This window comes from Salmo salar, chromosome 14, assembly GCF_965601325.2.
Source record: "Salmo salar chromosome 14, fSalSal1, whole genome shotgun sequence".
NCBI lineage: Eukaryota > Metazoa > Chordata > Actinopteri > Salmoniformes > Salmonidae > Salmo > Salmo salar.
The window spans coordinates 74,848,845-74,874,544 of record NC_138304.1 but is presented as its reverse complement, the minus strand read 5'-3'; the positions used below and the strand labels follow the sequence as shown (position 1 = coordinate 74,874,544).

General features: G+C 42.4%; 1 protein-coding gene across 5 annotated transcripts in view; it reads right to left on the bottom strand.

The window, feature by feature from the left end:
• Window positions 1–24,981, bottom strand: part of LOC106569867 (myocyte-specific enhancer factor 2D homolog) — a 37,268-nt gene extending 12,287 nt beyond the window's left edge. For all 5 annotated transcript variants that reach the window (XM_014141550.3, XM_014141554.3, XM_014141555.3 and 2 more), the window contains exons 1-6: window positions 24,774–24,981; window positions 6,880–7,250; window positions 3,129–3,332; window positions 2,358–2,501; window positions 1,880–2,093; window positions 1,077–1,133 (exon numbers count right to left, since the gene is read on the bottom strand). In XM_014141550.3, coding sequence (XP_013997025.1) covers window positions 1,077–1,133; window positions 1,880–2,093; window positions 2,358–2,501; window positions 3,129–3,332; window positions 6,880–6,933 — 673 coding nt within the window. In that variant the 5' untranslated portion in view covers window positions 6,934–7,250; window positions 24,774–24,981. The remainder of the gene's footprint in view (window positions 1–1,076; window positions 1,134–1,879; window positions 2,094–2,357; window positions 2,502–3,128; window positions 3,333–6,879; window positions 7,251–24,773) is intronic.
• Window positions 24,982–25,700: the final 719 nt, after the last annotated feature.

Below are 25,700 nucleotides of genomic sequence, written 5' to 3'. Positions count from 1 at the left end.
AAAAATCTTCAGACAATAGGCATAGGGCAGACATTGCAATTGGAGTATGCATTTTCTGCATATTCTATAATGATATTCAATAGGCTACATCTGTCAGTACAAACTTTGAGAAATTATGCCGTCATACTTTTTGTTCCCACACCTACATTTTTTTTTTTTTTTTTTAAATAGCACTACACCACTGTTTTTTTTTTTAAATAGCACTACACCACTGGTTGGGGGACAACAGACACCCGTGATGTGCTCCCAACGACAATGTTTTGAATAAACAAATAAAAAAAAACTGCCCGTAGTCATCTTGCATTGCTCGTGAGCTGTGAGAAAATGTGTACATTCCACGGCAAAAAGTACACAGAGTACACGGAAAAACATGTTGTCGTGTCACACGATGACACATGACAAATTGTCTTTACACCATAATCTCAGCTATCCCTGGATTGCGTGCTTCAAGCCTTCTTAACACCAGGCCTCCCCTCTCGCCAAAAGCCTGGGGCTAGATTTGATTTCGCCCCAAGGGAGGGTTGACACCTGAACCTTCTGGGTCTCCCTCTCCGCCTGGCTCCCACATTGCTCTGGTGTCTATCCAGGCAAGTGCTAGGGACACCAGCTGACGTCAATGGAAACATTCCAAGATGATCCGGGGCAGTCTCAGTAATAATGGGACACTAATGGCAGAGAAGATAGAGGAAGAGATGGAGAGGAACTACTAAGGACTGGACCCTGGATGGAGTATATGATTGCTCTTGGCAATGTGACAAGCATAAAATGTGTTTTTCACTTTCCCTTACTTTCACATTCTTTCAGCAGGCCCTTTTCTTGAAAAAAGCAACGTCCACATCTCTAATATGCTGATATTTATTGAGACATTTGGAAAAGTTCTGTCATTTGAGCGTCTCGATAAATCTCTGTGGGAGCAAATCATAGTGCAGACATTTTTCTGTCAAGCACCTAAGATATTGGATTAAATTTGCCCTTTTTCAATGAGTACATCCATTTCTTAACACATTGACTGTCAATGAGCATTGTATTGTCAGTAGAAGTGGTATTGTAGAGTAGTCCGTCATAAGGTTACTCACGGACTGGACTTGGGCATCCTCCATTTGAATTGTTCAGGTCGCCCCCGAGCATAGCACCTGTTGAAATTATAAACACTGGCTTAGCAAGGAAAATATGAACACTCCTAGCAGGACACTGAATTAAAATGTTTTTCAATTACTTTCACATACATTATAAGTATTCAGATGTATATTGTTTGAAAATACAAGTAGTAGAATATTGGAATGTATTTGGAAATACACTTGGAAAGCATTGGCATGTATTTGAAAATACTCAAATACACATTTTCAAATACAAATAAATATTCCCATGCATTTTAACCCAGGTCCTAGGAGTGTTTGAAAATAATATATTTGGAAAAAAGTATTTAAATATTTTCAAATACTAGGCCATTTATAGCATTTCAAAATACTTTCAAATGATTCCAATAGAAGTAGATGATTTTGGCCACACTATTAGAAAATACTCAAATACACAGAAAGTAAATATTTAAATAATCAAATACACGTGTGTTTGATCCCAGGTGGTCTGGATTCATTGCTTCAGAACAACATTGATTTGAAACAGGTTCCAATTCATTGAATTGTAACAACTCATTGATTGGAACCAGGGTCTTGTTCATTTGGCAGCAAATGGACTGAAACAGGGAGGGACTACCTAGACTTAAGAAATGCTCATTCATTTTCTGTTGCAAAACATTTTTTACGTTTTCCATTGCATGTCCTAATGAACATGGTTATGGCAGAGCAGAGTTTGTGTGGAGAGGAAAGATTACATATCCCACAGATGCCACAGCAGAAGGCTGTCCCGCTCTTTCGCTCACCTGCACTGGCCGGTCGCTGTGGCAACCCAGGAGACACTGTGTTTCTCTGGGGCGCCGGTTGCTGGGGCGACAGGTGGTGGTTGTCAGAGAGCGATGGCGACGTCACGTAGGAGGTGGTCACCATGGCGTTGCCAGGGTTACTGAATTGCAATGTGTTCTGATTAGAGGCCTGGACGGTGACGGGCATGGAAAATGTGGGGGGTGGGACCGCAGACTGAAAGAAAGTTGATAGTTAACATTGGCTCAGGTCTCTTGACTTTTGATAAGCAGACAATTGAAGAATAGCAGCATCAAACTGCTCTAGGTGAAGTGGAGCTTCTACCATATAGTTCAGTGTTTCTCAAACCTCTGAGTACCACCATTCAGTGCACTTATTTGACCTATCCGAGTGCTATCACCCATACTCGGGGATAGTGGCTAGCTAAGGGCAAGGTGTTTTAGATTGGGGGAGATGGTGAGGAAAAGGGGAGATGCTTACACTGACACCGTAGCGCTTGAAGAGGATGTCTAGGTCTTCGGTGGTCTTGCGGTATTTGTCGTCACTCAGGGGGATCTGGTCTATGGAGTCCTCTCCGTCCGGCTCGGGACTTTCGCAACCGTTGAAGCCTTTCTTTCGCAACGTCTGTGAAGACAGGATGAAAAAAAGACTGGTGGGAGATGAGAACAAAGGACAGGAGCTGAAGGTCTGTCTGGCTGAATAGGAACAAGTACACTCGAGCTGTATAGTTGAATATGTGTCTGAGGGAGGACAATTTCAAGGTACATTTGTGCAATAGCCTGGTTCCAGATCGCTTGTGCTGTATAGCCAACTTTATATGATCATTGTCATTGCTAAATGACAATAGGAGTTGGGTATACAGTACAAAACGATCTGTGACAATGCTAAGCATCCGATGGATGCACTTCCTCAAAAATACCCACCGTTCAGGTGAGAGTTTCAGACCTCCGAACTTGGCAAGAAAACACACAGATCAGTTCTGACACAACATTTCCATTCCCTCTCTAGCTGCTATTTGTGTTCTACAACACTGGAGGCTACAAAGAAGCGAAGACACTTTGGCTGCAATACGGTTCATTGTTCTGTGCAGACCTGGGCTCAAACAGTTAACTGTGCCTGATTGGTTCCACTGCGCCAGCCAAGCTCAATCGGAAAGTCACAAAATCGCAAACCCTGCCCACCTGGCATTCCAGGCCGTCTCAAACTAAAGTGGTACGGTCAGAGGCTGATAGCCCCTTCTGTTTGCTTTACCTCAATGATGTCGGCGTTGGTCCGGCTCTCGTGGGGTTCGTTGTACTCGGTGTACTTGAGCAGCACCTTGTCCATGTCGGTGCTGGCGTACTGGAACAGTTTGTTGGAGTGGTTGAAGATGATGAGGGCGATCTCACAGTCACACAGCACACTCAGCTCGTACGCCTTCTTCATCAGGCCAAACTTTCTCTTGGTGAACGTCACCTGCATTGGGAGGGGATAGAGAATGAATCAATTCGATTTATTTATACAAGCACTTTTTTCCCCCCCATCAGCATTGTCACAAAGCGATTTACATAACAGAGGGAGGTGGGAAGAGATCGCAGAGGTTGAGGAAAGTGAAAATGAGTTTGAGGTGTGGCGTCTGTAGAAAGTGTCAATTTATATCATTAACAAGTGCCGACACAGTGTTAAAAATCTGAGTGAACTGGCAGTGTGGGTTTCCTTTATCTGCAATGGAGTGAATTGGTGCCAGTCTGGTTCTTCAGTGACATTTTCATAAGGGGACACTGTAGCAAAATGCTTCAAAACATTGTGCCACAAAAAACGTCGCCTTCCATTTCAGAGTGTTTTCTTCAGTTTTGTGCCTAATGAACATGACCCACATGCAACTAACCCCATTCTCTTCAGCCTCCATCTCTTTACCCTCCTCTCTTTCCCAACTCTCCTTCCCCCTGTTGCTCAGATCCCTGAACATGCAAATGAGATGCTTTGATGAGAAAACTGATAAGGGACTTCAATATCCTTCCTTCAGAATACCCCCCCCAGATATAGAGAATCTTCCCACTTTTACGTCAAAAACACACATGCAAGTGCGCACACGGAAGAGCAATAGAGGACAAGGAAGGGTGTAACGTCTACTGGGGTTATGGTTTTGTAATAAGCTATTATGAAATGCTACTGTAGTGATACGTAACCTTTGGTCAGCAATTATGGATTTGATTTCAATGTTTCCTGTATGTTGTGTGTACATTTCTGAATGACCTGAGGCAATCACAGTTGTTATTGTAGTAGGAATAGTGAATGAGGTACATTGTCACTGAATAGTCAACATCATAAACCGACCATAGCATTGTACCTTAAGTTCAATGCTAATATGTTTTGTATGTACCCTCTGTGTATTGTGGGTATTTTCTGCGTTTTGCAATGTACAACCAGGAAGATCATTTTAATATTTAACCATTCATGACAAATAAATGAATCTAAAATGGCAAAATCAGTCAAATAGGAGGGTGGTGAGTGAACAAGAAGCGGACAGTAATAGATTTCCCAAGACCGTAGCACAGACACACCCAGTCACAATCCCACACTTTTACCCTTTCAAACATACACGTACGCAAACACACACCTAACCCCACACACACACACACACACACACACACACACACATTCACCCTTTGAAAACACACACACACGCACAGATCAGTAACTTCTGTCCCTGATATGACTGTGTCCACTGGCCTGCAGCAGCTGTGGACAGACTGATTTATCTGGAGCAGCTGTCCGCAGGGCTGTGTGTGATCTGATTGGCTCCATGTCGGTTTGAACTCTGTGCCTACTCGGCCTGAAACACTATGCACTCTCAGAAAGGGCCACGGGTGCGTGAGAGCTCCATTCAAGTCAAACACACACCCTCAAACAAAAAAAAATAATACACACTGCACACACTATACTGTACAAACCCAGAAAACAGTAACATTACAACACTGATACGATGTTCATTAATGGGCAGTGACACTAACACTAGTACATTAACACAGGGAAATATATACATTTGCACCTGTTATTTTTAGGAGGAAAAAAAGCTAAAACTTTAAACCATTAGCTGAAGAGAAGGAAAAAGAGCTTACAGTTATGTTTGACCTTTTTTGGTACATTTATTTCAGCAGGTGTGTAGTTTGCACCGGTACAAACATTCAGTGAATCTGGCCCATGGTGTCAAATGGGCCTTGGAGGTCGAACACACACAGTTGAAGTCAGAAGTTTACATAAACCTTAGCCAAATACATTTAAACTCAGTTTCACAATTCCTGACATTTATTCCTAGTAAAAATTCCCTGTCTTAGGTCAGTTAGGATCACCACTTTATTTTAAGAATGTGAAATGTCAGAATAATAGTAGAGAGACTGATTTATTTCAACTTTTATTTCTTTCACCACATTCCCAGTGGATCAGAAGATTATATACACCCAATTAGTATTTGGTAGCATTGCCTTTAAATTGTTTCACTTGGGTCAAACGTTTTGGGTAGCCTTCCACAAGCTTCCCACAATAAGAATGTTGGCCCATTCCTCCTAACAGAGCTGGTGTAACTGAGTCAGGTTTGTAGGCCTCCATGCTCGCACACGCTTTTTCAGTTCTGAAATGTTCTATAGGACTGAGGTCAGGGCTTTGTGATGGCCACTCCAATACCTTGACTTTGTTGTCCTTAAGCCATTTTGCCACAACTTTAGAAGTATGCTTGGGGTCATTGTCCATTTGGAAGACCAATTTGCAACCAAGCTTCAACTTCCTGACTGATGTCTTGAGACATAATTTTCCCGCCTCATGATGCCATCTATTTTGTGAAGTGCACCAGTCCCTCTTGCAGCAAAGCATCCCCACAACATGATGCTGCCACCCCCGTGCTTCACAGTTGGGATGGTGTTCTTTGGCTTGCAAGCCTCCCTCTTTTTCTCCAAACATAATGATGGTCATTATGGCCAAACAGTTCTATTTTTGTTTCATCAGACCAGAGGACCTTTCTCCAAAAAGTACGATCTTTGTCCCCATGTGCAGTTGCAAACTGTCGTCTGGCTTTTTTATGGCGGTTTTGAAGCAGTGGATTCTTCCTTGCTGAGCGAGCGGCCTTTTAAGTTATAAGATATAAGGACGCGTTTTACTGTGGATATAGATACTTTTGTACAAGTTTCCTCCAGCCTCTTCACAAGGTCCTTTGCTGTTGTTCTGGGATTGATTTGCACTTTTCACACCAAAGTACGTTCATCTCTAGAAGACAGAACGAGTCTCCTTCCTGAGCGGTATGACGGCTGCGTGTTCCCATGCTGTTTATACTTGCGTACTATTGTTTGTACAGAAGAACGTGGTACCTTCAGGCGTTTGGAAATTGCTCCCAGGGATGAACCAGACTTGTGGAGGTCTAAAAAACATATATCTGAGGTCTTGGCTGATTTCTTTTGACTTTCCCATGATGTCAGGCAAAGAGGCACTGAATTTGAAGGTAGGCCTTGAAATACATCCAGAGGTACACCTCCAACTGACTCAAATGAGGTCAATTAGCCTATCAGAAGCTTCTAAAGCCATGACATAATATTCTGGAATTTTCCAAGCTGTTTAAAGGCACAGTCAACTTAGTGTATGTAAACTTCTGACCCACTGGAATTGTGATACAGTGAATTATAAATGAAATAATCTGTCTGTAAACAATTGTTGGAAAAATTGTGTGTCATGCACAAAGTAGATGTCCTAACTGACTTGCCAAAACGATAGTTTGTTAACAATAAATTTGTGGAGTGGTTGAAAAACAAGTTTTAATGACTCCAACCTAAGTGTACGTAAACTTCCAACTTCAACTGTACATCGGCCCGCCTGGATTGGGAGGAAGGAAGGATGCCTTTTTTCAGTATTCAAAAGAGAGACAAGGCCACACATCTTTCTCGCCCATCTTATAAGGAGTCGACTATATTCAAGGCCCTTGATTAAGACCCTGGTCCAGACTATGAAGACACGGCCACACATCTCTCAGTCTCACCTGTCTGTTCCTCTCGTCGGTGATCCGTTGGATCTGAATCTTTTTTCTCCCCATGCTTCCTGGTGGTGGTGACTGTTGGTTGGGGTCAGTCAATCAGGGTCAAGGGTCAGAGGTGCCTCCTCTCAGACAAGGAGAGGGGGAGTGTAGTCTATTAGCTCTTTCTAGAGTATGGGCAGACTCATAAACAAACACCACGTGCAGTCACGCACACACACACACACACACACACACTCCTCTGCCCAGGTCTGAGGTGACGGGGCAGAGGGTCTGCCGTTGGTAGAGCTGGTGGAGAGTTGCCCTCAGTTCATTGCTCGCTCAGGTCAAAGGTCACCAGTTTCTCGACCGTTGCTGTGGTGAGGACAATGTCACTCCTTGAGAGGGAGAGAGAGACAGAGTTACGTCTACATTCCTCATGGACACACAGCCATTACAATGTGTTTTCATAGAAGAGATCCAGTGGTGTCTATGTGACCAGAATGCACCAGAAACTGTCGTCTACGCTACACTGTGAGGAAAAAAACTAACCACAAGCTATTAATGTATTAATTGGATTTATTCAGCAAAGAAGATTTGCTCGGAATACTGCAACTTTACTGTGAACATATCCGTAAGTACTGTGGACAGAGATATGCGATGGAAAAACATGTCGTTGTTCAAAACGTGTGGCTCAAGGACAATAGCCCAGGTAATGCTAGCTGACCTGTCTGAGTACACACACCCCTTCACACCGTGCCAACAGCTATTATGCTTCTCCGTCAGTCAGTGTAAACACACACACCCCCCGCAGCTCAACAACAGAAAGGCTCTGACTTCACCCTGCTATTGTCATTCCTCCCTGGTCAGATGTGATCCCACAACCCCACACTGTGGAACGGCATGCTAACCGCCACTGGTGCTTCCAACTGATTAGCGAAAGCCCTCACCTATTCATAGAAGCTAGTCTATGACAACAGGGTGGCGTGCTAAGCGCTAGCTGCCCAGGAGGGGGAATTCCCATGCACAAGGACATCAGAGGGAGAGACGGAAGGATTACGACAGGCATCTAAAAATACCGGTGTTCACACAAGACACACAAGACACATTGAGCGTGTTAGATGAGAAGTATGTGGCTAGGGCTAGCATGTAGCATATTAGCGTGTAGCATGATGTTTCATAGGCTCAAGTTAGATGACAAGATAAGAAGCAACATGGGCAATTTCCTTCTTTGGAGTCAACTCAAACCTTGTTCCTTATGGCCAAAGATTGGTGTGTGAAGCAAAATCACAGCGGTAGTGGACACATTCACAGTTCCATAACATTCTGCAGTGATTTCTGAGTTGGATACTGTACATGGGACTGAATGACTAATAGATATCAGAAGCGCCTTTATTCGCCAAGTGAATTTACACATGCCCGGAATTAGCCATACCCTCGAACATCCGCCACTTCCTGCCAAAGCCATTGGTCCTATTTTTTCACCATTGTCCACACAATATGCTGACTAATTCAGCAGGGTTTCATTTCCGTTCAGCATACATTTTCATTATACGCATGAAGAGGCCACAAAAATGAATTATATCCTCATATTCCTCTCATAGGACTCTCCTGGAAATGAGACAATGGTGTAAGTAGTCCCACATCTCAAGAGGGCCTTAAAAGCTCTTTGTAAAACTGTGTTCAATTAATAAGAACCTCTTGTTATTTAGCACTTGTTTGTACCAACCACACATTTTCGGTGTTTTGGCTTATATGAATTCATGAGTGGTTTTTATACAAACCCAGGCTATAGCCTACTGCCCTCCCTAAGCTGGGATCAGAAGCATAAGAGAAAGCATCACTATTCCAATCTCATTCCATGTGTCGTACAGTATTGCAGCTTCACTAGATGCTAAGTGCATTGATTACAATTAATACTCAGCTGGATGGAAATCCTGCATACACAATTGGTCACCAGGATCAATGTGGAGTTAAATTGCAAAACGACAAAAAGGAAACCAGGTAAATTCATGCAGACCATAGTCACCCCCACCTCAGTCAGAACCCAACTGTGTCCTTTAGTACATATGTGTCTGTGCCGTTCACCTTCATATTCACATGCTGGAGCAGCTGTTAGCGCACTTTCTGTTCAGACTGAACCAGGTTTTCATCTAGGATTTAGCCTGTCCTTAGATCTATTGTTTTTGTTGTCGTTTTATCCCCCCAAAAATACAAAAAAATCAATAGTCCTTGCCGATGACAAGCATGCCCATAACATGATGCAGCCACCACCAATCTTGGAAATATGAAGAGTGGTACTCAGAGACGTGTTTGCCCCAAACATAACGCTTTCTATTCAGGACATAAAGTTAATTTCTTTGCAGTTTTACTTTTGTGCCTTGTCGCAAACAGGATGTATGTTTTGGAATATTTTGCTTCTTTTCACGGTCATTTAGGTTAGTATTGTGGAGTAACTCAATGTTGATCCATCCTCAGTTTTTTCCTATCACTGATTTAATGTCACCATTGGCCTCATGGTGAAATCCCTGTGACAGGGTGTATTGATACACCATCTAAAGAGTAATTCAATAACTTCACCATGCTCAAAAAGCTTATTCAATGTCTGCTTTTTAATTGTTTTACCCATCTACCAATAGGTGCCCTTCTTTGCAAGGCATTGGAAAACCTCCCTGGTTTTGTGGTTGAATCAGTGTTCGCCATCTTCCTTTTAAATAGGGAGCAAATTTGTTTTCAGCACTTTTATTTCCAAAACTTGGTTTCTCATTGCTCGCTCTTGTCCCTCTGTAGCAGACATATGGTAAGCAAAATATGCTTGGAAGATCAAATCGCATTTCGGCACCAAATGATCGTGATAATATCGTATTGTGAGGTCCCTGGCAATTGCCAGCCCTACATTAGCAGAGAGCCCACTCTGGAAATGTATTTGTTCCAAACAATGTCTTAAAATTAACTAAATAAAAAATGGTAGTTTTGAGATATGAATATTTATGTTGAATAAATGAATGTGAACATGTGTATTTTAGAATGAAGACGTACTCCATATTTCAGAGCACACTATAAAGGAGTATGATGACACCAAGATGTTGTCTGGATCATGTACGGTTCTTAGATCAGGGTCTTACAGGAGTAATGTATAGGTCTAAAAAGAGCCTAAAATGGCCACTTTCATCATGATAAAAAAAAAAAATTTAATGTGTGATACAAATATAAAAAGCATGTGAAACATTCTTCCTCCTAATGAAGTTTCCATGTTAGAATTGCCAGAATAATCTGATATCCCTAAAATTATTTTGGGGCTCGCAAACGATTGCCATTTCAAGAGTTCATGCAAAAGTTCCATGGGCAATACAGCAATAAGCAATACAGGCACAATACATTCATGTGAACACAACAAATTAACAGTGAATTAAACATGACCTAATTTGCCCAAACCGCATATCAGAAATGACAAAGCCAACAAAGCTCTCCATTCCAATATCACGACTGAAAACAAACGTAAAATCGTATGTTTATATGATGGCAAGTACCATTTAAGACCGTGTTAGAGCAGGGCTTTGCCTATGTAGTTAACAGACTGACATCACTGGCCATGACAAAAACATGAACTCCAAGACCACCCAAGGGTTCATTCCCTGTGATCATTTCCATTATATAAGCGTCAAGAGTGCTTCATCTGGATAGAACCCTATAGCACAATGTGACACTCCATCGAGGGATACTGCATGCAAGTTACTGTCTATATTTGGCAAGAAAATAGTACATAAAAAAACTGTCACCATATTCATGGTAATCCAGGACATTACGACTCGCTTTCTACCCCCTTCTGAAAATGAGATCACTCCTTGATTCCAATGTCTTTTCACTCACTATTCCAGATTTGTAATATTTTCTTCCAGGAAAGAAATGGATGAATTTAGCCTCTTTGCACTTGCCCCTTTCTCTACAGAACAATTGTAAACAGCAGCTGGAGAGGTCAGTGATTACATTGTGGATGTGCCAAATCAACAGTCTACCATAGGAGAAAATACAAATAATATCAACAAAATAAATACTTATTTTTTTTTTTTTTTTTTTTTTTTAATTAAAGAGTCACCTACAAAAGTTTGGAACCCAAATTCCCCCACACAAAAATATTCTCATCCAATTGTCCAAAATCAAGACCGTGCCAAATTGTAGCTGGTTGAGAGAAAAGAAATGATTTGCCTGCGCTTTAGCTAGGGTTGCACATTTTGGAGAATATTCAGAGGTGGAAACTTTCCATGGGAATTAACGGGAAATTAATATCATTTAAAATATAGATGTTTTTTGCATTGGATATATTTACCATATCATATGGAGACAGAACCATAAACCTTTTACCTTATCATAAATAGACATAATTGCAAATGATTAAATTCTTCCAATAGAAATAAACTTTAAAAAAAATTTAGTTACGAATTTAACATTAAAATGAGTTCACTCATTTGGGATGATTTCACTGAACAACAAAAGAAAGGGAATATTGAATGATCCATCGCATCTCCCCAAAACTTTTTCAACATACACAACGTAAAATGAAAGTCTAGAAAGTAAAGCTTTGGTTGTCTTCCTCTCAGGCTTCCATGTCTTCTCCCTAGACCTCCTCAATATCCACCTCTTGAACATCAGACTCTGAAGCGTCATCTTTATTGTCAATTTCCAACCGTGTTGAGGATGGCTCTTTGTCAGGCTCAAAAAGTCTCAAATTTGCCCAGATGGCCATACATTTTTCAACCCTTGTATTGGTCAGCCTGTTGCGTACTTTGGTGTGTGTGTTCCCAAACAAGGACCAGTTGTGCTCTGAGGCGGCTGATGTTGGTGGGATTTGGAGGATGATGGAGGCAACAGGGGAAAGAGCCTCAGATCCACAAAGTCCCTTCCACCAGGTGGCTGATAAGATGTTGGCACGACTGACATATTGCATCTCCATCCCAAAGCCCTTGCTTGGAAGTGTACTTTGCCAGACTGCCAAGAACCTTGCCCTCATCCAAGCCAAGGTGGCGAGGCGGTAGTGATGACACCATAGGCCTTTTTGATCTCTGCACCAGACAGGATGCTCTTGCCAGCATATTTGGGGTCAACATGTACGCTGCGGAGTGTATGGGCTTCAGGCAGAAGTCTTCAAGCTTTTTGATGCATTTCAGAACTGCAGTTTCCTCTGCTTGGAGCAACAGTGAAGTGGGCAGGGCAGTATGGATTTCTTCTCTTACATCTGCAAGCAGAGTCTGAACATCAGACAGGATGGCATTGTCTCCCTCAATCCGTGCAATGGCTACTGCTATAGTTTTCAGGAGTTTCAGGCTGCTTACCACTCTCTCCCAAAATACATCATCCAGGAGGATCCTCTTGATGGGGCCGTCCATATCGGCAGACTGTGATATGGCCATTTCTTGGAGAGACTCCTTCCCTTCCAGGAGACTGTCATACATGACGACACCCCCCCCCCCCCCCCCCAACGGGTGTTGCTGGGCAGCTTCAAATGTGGTGCTCTTATTCTTCTCACTTTGCTTGGTGAGGTAGATTGCGGCTATAACTTGATGACCCTTCACATACCTAACCATTTCCTTGGCTCTCTTGTAGAGCGTATCCATTGTTTTCAGTGCCATGATGTCCTTAAGGAGCAGGTTCAATGCATGAGCAGCACAGCCAATGGGTGTGATGTGAGGGTAGAACTCCTCCACTTTAGACCAAGCAGCCTTCATGTTCACAGCATTGTCTGTCACCAGTGTAAATACATTCTGTGGTCCAAGGTCATTGATGACTGCCTTCAGCTCATCTGCAATGTAGAGTCCGGTGTGGCTGTGTTCTTGTAGAATATTGGTTGAGGGATGGAGATGAAGTTAATTATTCCTTGCCCACGAACATTCGACCACCCATCAGAGATGATTACAATACAGGCTGCTTTCTCTATGATTTGCTTGACCTTCACTTGAACTCTGTTCAACTCTGCATCCAGCAAATGAGTAGATAAAGCATATCTGGTTGGAGGGGTGTATGCTCGGCGAAGAACATTCCGAAATCTCTTCCAATACACATTGCCTGTGAGCATCAGAGGTGAACCAGTTGCATACACAGCTCGTGCAAGACATTAATCAGCATTTCTCTGACTACGTTCCTCCATTGAGTCAAAAAAACGTCTGATCTCGAATAGAAGTTGAGGGACTTTTGTCAGGGGTTGCTTGTTGTGAGCGCTGAGGGAACTTTATGCACTTGGCCAGATTATTCTGCATCTGTTGCATTCTTCACATATGATTTGGCACAGTATTTGCAAATGTACACAGCTTTTCCTTCTACATTAGCTGCAGTGAAATGTCTCCACACATCAGATAGTGCCCATGGCATTTTCCTGTAAAGATCAGAAAATTGTTAAATAAAAACCGAATACAATTCCATGTACAGATAAATAGTTAAGCAGTTCGATTAAACAACTCCTATGTAAGATAAATGTTTTAAAATGAAACATGTAAGCAGACAGGTGAATTAATACTCCTCACTTAGGCTCAAGCAAGCTAAAACCCACATGGTAGCAAAAACTAACGAACTATCTAGAAAAATGAAACGCACACCTATAAAAGGCGAGGTGCTGGCTAGCGGAGTAGAAAACTTGAAAATAAGGGAAAGCCGCATACTAAGAGCTCAGATGCAAAAATGTAATAATAATTGGTTATTAGGTTATTCAATTTTTGCATCTGAGCTCTTAGAGTGTGTGGCTTTCCCTTATTTTCAAGCAAAAACTAACTAGCAGAAATGTTAACAAGTTAGAAATGATTAACACACTTTGCTGTGGGCTACTATTTACTAGTTAACAAAAAATGATGTATGTCGTATAAAATATATTCACCCCACCCAGTATTGTCATCAAAACTTACCAGAAAGCATGTACTCCTTGGCTCAGACAGTGTAGTAGTGTGGGCTCAATAGCATCACATTACTGTGCAAGATCTTGAGAATCAGCTGCACATGTGATGGAAGAATGCACTGTGCATGTGATGGAAGAATGTACTGTGCATGTGATGGAAGAATGCACTGTGCATGTGATGGAAGAATGCACTGTGCATGCAGAGGGCTGCAATTCCATCAAGTTGGGGATAGTTTAACCAAAGTATGCCACAAGACCTAGAATTGCCTTATGTGTATCCCACAAAAAAGGTTCACCGTTATAAGCTGACTGTTTTGATGAATTTAAGCAAATTTCCCAGGTTTAACTTCTCATGGAAAAATCCCAGAAATTCACCGGAAACTTTTCGACCACTTGCAACCCTAGCTATGGGACTGCTCTTTTCTTTTTTTTTTCTTTTTTAATTGTCCACTAATGCAGGACTAGTAAAGGCCCAGTGCACAAAAACTGTGAGAAAAAAAAAATCCCAACCATTTTTGCAGCACCGTCAGCACCCAGACTCTCCCGCAGTGAATGGAAACCTAACAATTTCTTGACTTTGCTGACATATTTGATTAGCCGTAGAATGAACTACAACAAGGACTGTGGCCAGCCCTGTTCTCCCCGTGCGCCACTCGGCATGGCTACCCCCTCTCATTACTGTAATTGACATGTCCATCCTCCCTCTTCCTCCCCCCGAAGGCGCTGATGGCTCAATTAGGAGCTGGCTGGACGACTGATTAGATGCCAAGATAATGAGGCTGCCGCTCGACTCACACCGAGCCAGAGCAGAACCAGCTCACTCTGTCAGTGACATTACAGGAACCCCAAAGAGCTAAAGGAGAGACGTAGCTTTCAACTAAAGCCCAGACTCAGACACTTTGGACAGGCTCAGGCAGGCTGGTCTGAAATAGACTGCTCCAGGTTGCTGAGACCTTACAGAGACCGCCTCATTATCTGTCGAGGGCAGGCCTTCCGTCACCTTGGTTCAATCGACCTGCCTGGATGTCTTCTTGAAACGTCAACTGGGTGCTTTCGCACCCTGTGAAAATGTCCTCTGATTAAGAGAGAGTGCGCAATCAAGCCAGGCTAGGCATCTGTCAGTTTTGGAGTGGTGTACAGTAATTAGTGGCAGTGACCTTTTATCAGATTACACATTGGTCAATGAAATGTGGGCAAAGTCCTAGAATGAAGGCCAGGGCCATCATGCCTTGAAAAGGAGGAAGGTGGGGGGAAGCTTATAATACTCCTTGGTTATCTGACTCCAGCTAATGGAGGAGGGATTCCTCAATGTTTCACAACGGAGGATAGGTTGAGTAAATCTCAGTTCGGTCATTTTTCTTGAGTCTAGGTTCAATGGTTTGCAAAGACTTTGCACTGTAACCTCTCCTCATATTCATTTCATTATGGCTCTCTCGAATCTCGGAATTTCCCTTGTCACCTCCCTCTCCTTTGACCTTTTCTATTGATACAGATGATCTCCTCATGCGGCAGAAATCCCACACTCCAGGGCTACATGACAATGAATCACCATTTGAGTCCTGTCACATTGGCTTCACATTGCAAACTCTTGCTGAGGAAAGAGCATTCACAGGTCCTGTCAAGCTGACATGTTGCAGCCAGGTTTACTGCTACTAAGAGCAGTCAGGTCTAACACAATAGCTGAACATGGCAGAACGTGACAGGTGTGAACTAAATTGTGTCAAAAAAGTGAGTTCCTGGTGTGTCAACGAGTGACCATAAGAGTACATGGTGAACAGTATTACACAGGGATTTGTCTAACATTGAAATCCTTGGGCGGGTCCAAACAGTGTAAAAAAACATTTGATAACTTTTTCGGGATGGAAAACCTTCAGTGTAAATTACTAAACCAGATATAAAGTAAGTAGAAAAGATAATGACCCTATATATATTTTTTAGAACAATCTTTGAGAACTAGCAAATCACCCAAATAAAAGCTACAGTCATGGAACATTTTAAATGTATTTAACAGTATGTTCTGTTATGTTTCAGCAAAAGAACAAACAATAAGCCATGGCAAAATGCATAGTGTAGTATGATCTAAAATAAGGAGCGGCGACAACGAGGTTCTAGCTCCAGCCTGTTTATTAACCTAACCCTCGCATGTCATACATAGGTACGGATTCTCCCAAGGGACATCCTACTACATCTTCCCCTCTCCCATGAACAACAACTCAACATGCATAACCACTGAAGCATAACTGAAATGCAATTTGGAAACCAGTATTATTCTCTAACATGCTACTTCACATCCTGAAACAGCAGGACAGCATCTTTTTCTGGGAGAAGTAAAGGAAAACAATGCTGGCTGGCATTCAGACATTAAACTCAATGGGGAGGTTGTGTCATTTAAACTAGACACTGGGGCAGCAGTGACAGCTATCCCAACTAAGCTGTATAGCTATAGCAGAGATGGCCCTTTGCTCTCTACAAACAACAAACTGTATGGGCCCAGTAATAAGATATTACCAGTGGTAGGGCACTTGGTGATTAAACTGGAGAGTAAAAGACAAGTGCCATCCAGCCTGTCTTCGTCATTGACTCTCTAGCCAGACCGTTGCTGGGGCTGCCAGCAATTGAAGCATTGCAACTCACAGAGAGTGAGTGAACTGGAGGACCCAGGTGAGGTTTTCAAAAAGAAATTCCCAAAAGTGTTTTCTGGTCTAGGAAGGATAGAAGGTGACTACAAAATCCACCTGAAAGAGGATGCTGTCCCCTATGCCCTTACCACCCCCCGTCGTGTGCCTATCCCTTATTGGCCAGAGTAAAGGAAGAGTTGGGGAGGATAGAAGAAATTGGGGCGGTGTCTAAAATAGAGTCCCACAAACTGGTGTGCAGGGATGGTAGTGGTCCCAAAAGCCAATGGGGACATAAGGATCTGTGTGGACATGACTAACTTGAATGAGGCACTCTGCAGAGAGAGACACGTCTTACCATCAGTGGAGCAGTCACTGGCTCAGTTGGATGGCTCACAAGTCTTCACAAAGCTGGATGCCCGCTCAGGTTTCTGGCAGATACCGCTGTCATCAGAGAGTAGGGCGCTCACAACGTTTATAACACCGTTTGGCCGTTACTGTTTTAATGTTTTGCCATTTGGAATCGCTTCCGGTCCTGAGCATTTCCAAAGACGCATGTCCCAGCTGTTGGATGGGCTGAGTGGCGTCATAGTCCACGCGGACGATGTGCTCGTGTGCGGAAGGGACAGAGCAGAACATGATGTAAGGCTCACAGCAGTTCTGACCAGACTCCAGGAGACTGGCCTGACACTCAATGAAAAATGCACTTTTGCACAGTCAGAGGTCTTGTTCTTGGGACACAAAATCAGTGCAGCTGGAATAGAGCCGGACCCGGAGAAGATCAGCGCCATCACAGATATGCCCAGACCCCAGAACATGGCTGAAGTCAGGACCTTCTTAGGCATGGCCACATATGTGGGTAAGTTCCTCCCACAGTTCTCAGATACAACCAAACCTCAGAGACTTACTAGCCAAAGAGAATGACTGGTCATGGGGTCACATGCAACAGGTGGCGTTTGACAAAATCAAAGGAGACCTGGCCTCACAGAGAGTGCTGGCCCAGTACTGTCCCCATGCTAAGACAAAAGTATCAGCAGATGCATCATCCTTTGGGCTAGGGGCGGTCCTTACACAGATGCAGGACAACATGGAGTGGCGTCCAATAGCATACATCTCCCGAAGCTTATCCGACAAAGAGCAAAGGTATGCTGAAGTGGAGAAGGAGGCGTTGGCTATCACATGGGCATGTGAAAGGCTCAGCCAATACCTTATTGGCCTGCAGTTTACAGCAGAGACTGACCACAAACCACTGTTGGCTCTGTTAGGGACAAAAGCACTGGACGACTTGCCTCCCAGAGTTCTGCGCTTCCGCCTCAGATTACTGAGGTTCACCTACAAGATGGTGTATGTGCCAGGGAAGGCACTGATCACAGCAGATGCACTCTCCATGGCCCCAATTAAACGTCCATTATCAGAGGAGGAGCAACGTCTAGAGGGTGATGGACAGCCTACCTGCATCTCAGACCAAACCGCAGCAGATCGCAGAAGAGCAACAACGAGGTTCTAGCTCCAGCCTGTTTATTAACCTAACCCACGCATGTCATACAAAAGGTACGGATACCCCCAAGGGACATCCCACTACACATAGAATTGCAGGAAAATATTTTAAACAGCAAAATGTTCTCTCAGCTCCATGGCAGAATATGTAGAATCACAGGAAGTGCTTTAAAAACAGCAACATTTTCTCTCAGCTGCATGGCAAAAATGTGTAGAATCTGCCTTCTTAACGATACAAGATCCAACAAAGTTGGACAAAGAGGTGTAGCATCCGTTGTTCCCAGCAGCTTTCCCCAAAATACTAATCTTCCTGATGCATAAGGACAAATATCCTCAGAGCCCCTGTACCTCCGGTTCAACCAGACAAATTAAAGAAGGGGAACTGTTTTACTACTGTGGCCAACTTTAAAATGCAAACAAGCCAGGCCAGCCAGCCTTTATCTCAAATCAGTAGTGTAACTTGTGGGAGCTACTGTTCCTGCTTCTGTTGAATATGTGGTGAAGAGAAATAATGTTTCCAGAGGAAAATCAACTTTTTGACCAACATGGTTAAAAAAAAAAAAATTGGCAAAAAGCTAATTGATATAGGTTGGTGGGGAGGTGTTTAACAGATGTAGAAATACAACGAAAAAAAATATAAATGCAACAATTTCAAAAATGTTACTGAGTAGTTCATATAAAAGGTAAATCAGGCGATTGAAATGAATTCATTCAGCTCTAATCTATGGATTTCACACGCCTGGGAATAAAGATATTAATTTGTTGGTCACAGATACCGTTTTAAAAAAAAAGGGTAGGGGCGTGGATCAGAAAACCTGTCAGTATCTGGTGTGACCACCATTTGCCTCATGCAGCGTGACATCTCCTTTGCATAGAGTTGATCAGGCTGTTGATTGTGGCATGTTGTCCCACTCCTCTTCAATGGCTGTGAGAAGTTTCTGGATATTGGCAGAAACTGGAACACGGCATCATACTCGTTGATCCAGAGCATCCTAAACATGCTCAATGGGTGACATGTCTGGTGAGTATGCAGGCCATGGAAGAACTGGAAAAATGTTCTAGTTCCAGGAATTGTGTACAGATCCTTGCAACGTCGGGCCGTGCATTATCATGCTGAAACATGCGGTGAAGGCGGTGGATAAATGGCACAATAATGGGCCTCAGGATCTCGTCACGGTATCTTGGTGCATTCAAATTGCCATTGATAAAATGCCTTTGTGTTAGTTGTCCATAGCTTATGCTTGCCCATACCATAACCCCACCATGGGCACAAATTTGAGAGAAATAAGCTTCTTTTGTTTTTCAGCTCATGAAACATGGGACCAACACCTTACATGTTGCGTTTATATTTTTGTTAAGTATACTTGACTAGTGAAGTGGCCGTCTGTAACAGCACGTTCTCTAATAGCCTTGGGCAGTATACCTTACATCAGGGTATTTGGAAATAGCCAAGGGATGGTTTTACAATATCATAAATACTACTTATTTGAAGTTTTCCTATACATTTTAATATTTGTAGCTATTTTTTAAGTAAGCATAAATACCTGCAGTCAACTTGTTCAATGCATTAGGAGAAAAAGCAGATTGCGTTCTTATTTCACCCGTCACATTATGAGTTTACTTAGTTCCCCAAAACAGTTGAGCCAGTCAAGTGTTTGGTTGTAAATGGCACAACAGGAGAAAGCGGAAGGTGATTCCAGCTGTGCATTGACAGGGGTTGTGTTTTATATTGAAAGTCAGTGATTTTTTTCTTCAATAGAGTGATAAAGGACGTGCAACTATAATTTTCCTACACAGAAAATAGATTAGTGCAACACATTTGGCAGAAAATAGCTTATTTTCATCAGATGACAGAAGTCCAACGCTATTTGGCTGGCAGCCACACAAGGGAGCTTACAATGAAAAAGGAAGGTATTTTTTGGGCAAAAATGATGCATGTCCAACATATTTCTAATGTTTAGGCCTATCATAGAAAGAATGTAGCCAACTACATTTCCTAATGTTTTGCTTAAAGTTCATCTTTAATTTTTACCAAGAACAGTTGTCTGTTTACACACAAAAAAATACCTGAGAAAAATAGATACCCATCTGTCAGAGTAGTGTCTGCTGAACGCCCGTTCGTGAATTCTCCGATTTTAGAAGAGCAACTGAAGCACACACGTAATCTTATGCCGAGCAGAAATTTCAATAAGAAGCATTTTACATCTGCGCTTACAATAAACAGCAAGAATAATTTTTTTCCTGCGTGAAAAATGTAGAATTATGCATTGACACTGGGCTTGGGCGGTATACCATACAGTGCATTCGGAAAGTATTCAGACCCCTTGACTTATTCTACATTGTTAGTCTTATTCTAAAAAGGGATTACATATAAAAATTCAGTCTACACACACACTACCCTATAATGACCAAGTGAAAACAAGTTATACATTTTTGTAAAATGTATTAAAAATAAAAACAGAAATACCTTATTTACATAAGTATTCAGACCCTTTGCTATGATACTCAAAATTGAGCTCAGGTGCATCCCGTTTCCATTGATCATCCTTGATATGTTTCTACAACTTGATTGGAGTCCACCTGTGGTAAATTCAATTGATTGGACATGATTTGGAGAAGCACACATAAGATCCCACAGTTGACAGTGCATGTCAGAGCAAAAACCAAGCCATGAGGTCGAAGGAATTGTCCGTAGAGCGCCGAGACAGGATTGTGTCAAGGCACATATCTGGGAAGGGTACGAAAACATTTCTGCAGCATTGAAGGTCTCCAGAAACACAGTGGCCTCCATCATTCTTAAAATAAAGACATTTGAAACCAACAAGACTCTTCCTAAAGCTGGCCACCCCTCCAAACTGAGCAATCGGGGGAGAAGGGCCTTGGTCAGAACCCGATGGTCACTGACAGAGCTCCAGAGTTCCTCTGTGGAGATGGGAGAACCTTCCAGAAGGACAACCATCTTTGCAGCACTCAACCAAATCAGGCCTTTATGGTAGAATGGCTCTACGGAAGCCACTCCTCAGTAAAAGGCACAACAGCCCGCTTGGAGTTTGCCAAAAGAAACCTAAAGGACTCTCAGACCATGAGAAAAAAATATTCTCTGGTCTGGTGAAACCAAGATTGAACTCTTTGGCCTGAATGCCAAGTGTCACGTCTGGAAGAAACCTGGCACCATCCCTACGATGTAGCATGGTGGTGACAGCATCATGCTGTGGGGATGTTTTTCAGTGACAGGGACTGGGAGACTAGTCAGGATCGAGGGAAAGATGAACGGAGAAAAGAACAGAGATCCTTGATGAAAACCTGCTCCAGAGCGCTCAGAACCTCAGACTTGGGCGAAGGTTCACCTTCCAACAGGACAATGACCCTAAGCACACAACCAACGCAGGAGAGGCTTCGGGACAAGTCTCTGAATGTCCTTGAGTGGCCCAGTTAGAGCCCAGACTTAAACCTGATTGAACATCTCTGGAAAAACCTGAAAATAACTGTACAGCAACGTTTCCCATCCAACCTGACAGAGCTTGAGAGGATCTGCATAGAAGAATGCGAGAAACTAACCAAATACGGATGTGACAAGCTTGTAACGTCATAACCAAGAAGACTCAAGGCTGTAATTGCTGCCAAAGGTGCTTAAACATACATAGAACTGAGGAAAGGGTCTGAATAATTATGTAAATGTGATTTGTTTTTACTAAATTTGCCAAAATTTCTAAAAAACTATTTTTTCTTTGTCATTATGGTGTATTGTGTGTAGATTGCTGAGGGGGGGAAAAAACAATTTATTAATTTTAGAATAATCCTGTAATGTCACAAATCGTGGAAAAGGTCCAGGGTTCTGAATACTTTCCGAATGCACTGTATACACCATATACCAGGGTATTTGGAAAAAGCCATGGGATGCTTTCTCAATACCGTTGAACTATTTTTCAAAAGTAACTACAAAAACAAATTGTATAAGTAAATACCTGCAGTCAACTTGCGCAATAAGTTAGGAGATAAAGAACACTGCGTTCTTCCTTTCAACCTGTCACAATTTTTCATTATCAAGCTTACCGGTAGTCCCCAGTCACGTAGTGTTTGTTTACAAGCACACAATGACGAGAGACCGGAGCCTTGTGAGTCACTCACTGTTGTGAAGCATGCACCAGGTGATCTAATTACAGTATGGAATTCACAACTAAATGTTTGCCAGCTAGATATCTTATAACTCCTAAGTTAATTGGATAAAATGTGCTAAATGCTCTGCAGTCTCATCTGATCTCGAAAGCTAAGCAGGGTCAGTTGGGTTTGAAAACCGCGCCCCTTGTGTGCAGTGACAGTGTTACTGAATATCTTGGTATGCCAGTCTGGACACCACCCAAGCCTAGTTAAGAAGACCCCTAACTTAATTTGCTAAGTGGCTGAATTATTAAGGTGACAAGTTCCTACCTGTTTAACTTCATGAGCTGGATTACCCGTCTTTGCAATTTGTTTATTTTCCTTTGTGCTCATTAGCATATTTAGCTAGCATACGCCATGGAAATTCTCTATTACTTGTGCAATTTTTGGGGGGGCATTCTGGTAGACGCCCAATAGGCTTTTTTGCGGGTTATTTGGCACCCCTTTGTGTACTAAGCCGGTAATACCGTAAATCCTGGGGTGAGAGAAGTACAGTAGGGGTGCCAGGGCATTCATACTTCTTGTGCATCGCTGAGCAGCGCAGAACTGTGAAGGAAGTTGTCAAGTAAGTAAGTAGGTGTTTATACAGGACCTCCCACCCTCACCTACCTTCAACCAATAATGTCAATGCAGAGCCCTCAGAATTGTTAAAAAATTTGAGAGGCGTGCGGCACGGAGCTCCAATTGGCCACTGTGTCCCTCCGGAGGTCCTGCAATTGTGTCACACCATCCTTCCCGTGCCTCCGACCATATTTTTTGATCAAACATAAATTGTCTCTTAGAATGGCTTGTGATGTGTTTAGAAGGTTGGAAGTTCATTGGTTTCTGATAACAGCTTGAATGTGTACTCCATTGTTATATATATATATATATATATATTTCAAATCACCCAGACTTATACCAACTTTTGCTTTTGTTGAATTCATGGGAAATATTTCCCATGAATTCAACAAAATCAAAAGTTGGTATAAGTCTGGGTGATGTTTTGTGTAACAAACTATGTCATACTGTAAGTAAGGCTTACAATAACTTGGGTTATACGAGTATATTTTCAAGCATTGATAAAATGACTATCGGAGTCTACATGATTGTGTCCTTCAGACTGGCCCCAAAGCACAAGGCTGTGTCTGGCCTACTTCTACCCGAGCAGCAGCATTAGAATCAGACTAAGAACCGGATCCCTTGGGACCCTCCACACAACATAGCCGCCAATTTCCAGGTCACATGACATTAAAATGATTAACGTTCCACTACGAATCTAATTCAAGGCCCGGAATCTAATATTAATGTCTGCTGATGCATCAAGAGGTTATGCATAAGCTAAAGGGTAAGTACAGTATTTAGGTGGACTAACAGCTAGGGAATCCATACCCTCTGTTCTATGGCACTGCTCACTTGGCTACAGAAATCTGAGCAAATTTTCCACATGAGATAACATCTGTTATATTTGAACGGTGGTCAAGGCCTTCAAAATACTTTGAAAGACCATCTCTGCATAAGAAGCTTTATACAAGAAGTTTCCCTTCAAATGTAATAGGATTTATTAAAGGTATGCTGTGTGAAGGTATACAAATCTAAATATGTAGGCCCCTATGTGCAGTACAGCATGCACATAGTATTATATGATCTCCAAACCCCAGCATCACAAATTAGTGATTTGTTGTTTGTTTTAATAATCACATGCAAAGCCAGTACATCAAGGTGCAATAATTACATGAGAGAGATTTGAGAGGTATAATGATTTTAAAATGCAGAGAGATTTGAAGTATAGTGATTATAAAATGCAAATATAAAAAAAATGTTTGAAAGTTTTATCAGCGTGCACTGACATCTGTTTTTGCCTTTGATAGCTAGCCTACCTGAGTATTTCGTCACTAACAACTACATTGAAGATGAAAGTATGACTGTTAATCCAGGGGAAATATATGGTCTACAGTGTGCAGCCTGAAGTGTAGCCTATTATTTTCTATGAAAAAGAATGGTCTAAAAAAAATTAAAAAAAATAATAGCAAGCCAGCCTACTGTAGGCACAGACTGACAGACAAGTCAAAGACGGACAGACATTCTGATGGCGCTTTCAAGCCAACTGGGAACACCGGGGGGGCGAGGTCAAATCATGACGTCAGTGATCTTCAGGTCGGAAAGTTGATGTTCTACAAAGATGCCCGACTTGTCAACTTGGAATTCCGAGTTGGACCACCGTTCAAAACGATTTTCCCAGTCGGAGTTCGTTTTTACCCGTTTCCATAATAGTACTGAAGTCGGAGATTTCCGAGTTCCAAGTTATTTTGAACGTGGCAAGAGACTGACAGTCAGACAACAAATCCGCTGTGACAGCTCGCTCTAGCTCTATTGTTTTGGTTGTGGCCCTGTTGTCAACATGCGCGCACCTCAACCGTTATAAACCGAGGGCTTTCACCGTTCACACCATAATGGAGGGTTCATATGTCGTCTAGCGAAGGTGCTCTTTTAGGCCATTTCACAATCTCTGGCGAAGCCGACCGACAGCCATTAGTCTACCTTGCTTGCCAGCCTCAACTCTTCCGACAAATACAACCCAACCATCAAGTGCCATGACTGCGACTACTGAACACACCAATTATAATAATAATTTTAAAAAACAATTTAGGGGGCGAATAATGTTGTCAATACAAATTTGCCTATTAGGCTATCCTCTGTCTAGAACGGTTTGATTAAAACAATACAAGCACTCTTGTTCTTACGAGGGGAAAAAACGAAAACGCAGGAAGCAAATGTAGAATTCCACTTACCCTGAAATATTACATCCACAATCGTGTGAAAAGATAGAGGAATGGTTTAAAATAGAGGTATAATGAAAAGACGATGCGCTATAATCATGATTGACGTCTCAATTTAGATAAATCCACTCTCCCCTTCTCCGTAAAATGTAACTATTCCGTTCAGCCAAACGATACAATGTAGCTAGTGCACAACCTACGTCATTGACACGGTTCATGAGTGACTTGTAAGAAGCCAATAGAAAACTGACACTCCAGCATCAAAGCCAATCACAGTATAAGTTACTGTAAATAGGAAGGGCATGAAGGAGACGGGATGACGGCCATGTTCTACAAGGATGTTTGTATCCCTCCGCTTATTTACCTTTTGCATGATTTTGCATGTGGGTAAAATGTCACTGTGTGTATAGTCGAATGGCCTACCTCCCCGTGTTCATGTAGAAGACCCGTTAGCTGTTTTACAATTATGTGGTTTACAGTTAGGACATTAGTATACCTACAGATTGTTGGGAGAATCTCAATTGTATACTCATCACGTCCTCTCTCCTTCTCAAAACCCATTGGATGAGAAAGCTAGAGGTCCCTCCCCTCTGACCTTCTCCTCCAATGAATTTTGAAAAGGAGGCAGGAGAGCGGACTCAAGGAGTATGCAATTGAGATTCTCCCCTAGTCTTTGAGTTGACAGCAAAGAAAGTGGAAATGTGGACACTGTAAAAAACCTCTGTGAAGTCTCCTCCATGATCAGAAGAGGGTGCCACTTCAACAGTATAGGCATGTATAGGCCTATTATTTAGGCAGCAGGTAGTGTGTTCTAATTATCTTGATTAACCAATTGCTTTCACCTCCTAAATCGATTGTTATTGCCCATAACATAATTTCCAAAGACCTTGTGTAAAGGACGTCACAATGGTTGATTGCTTAGTGAGTAGCCTACCTTCC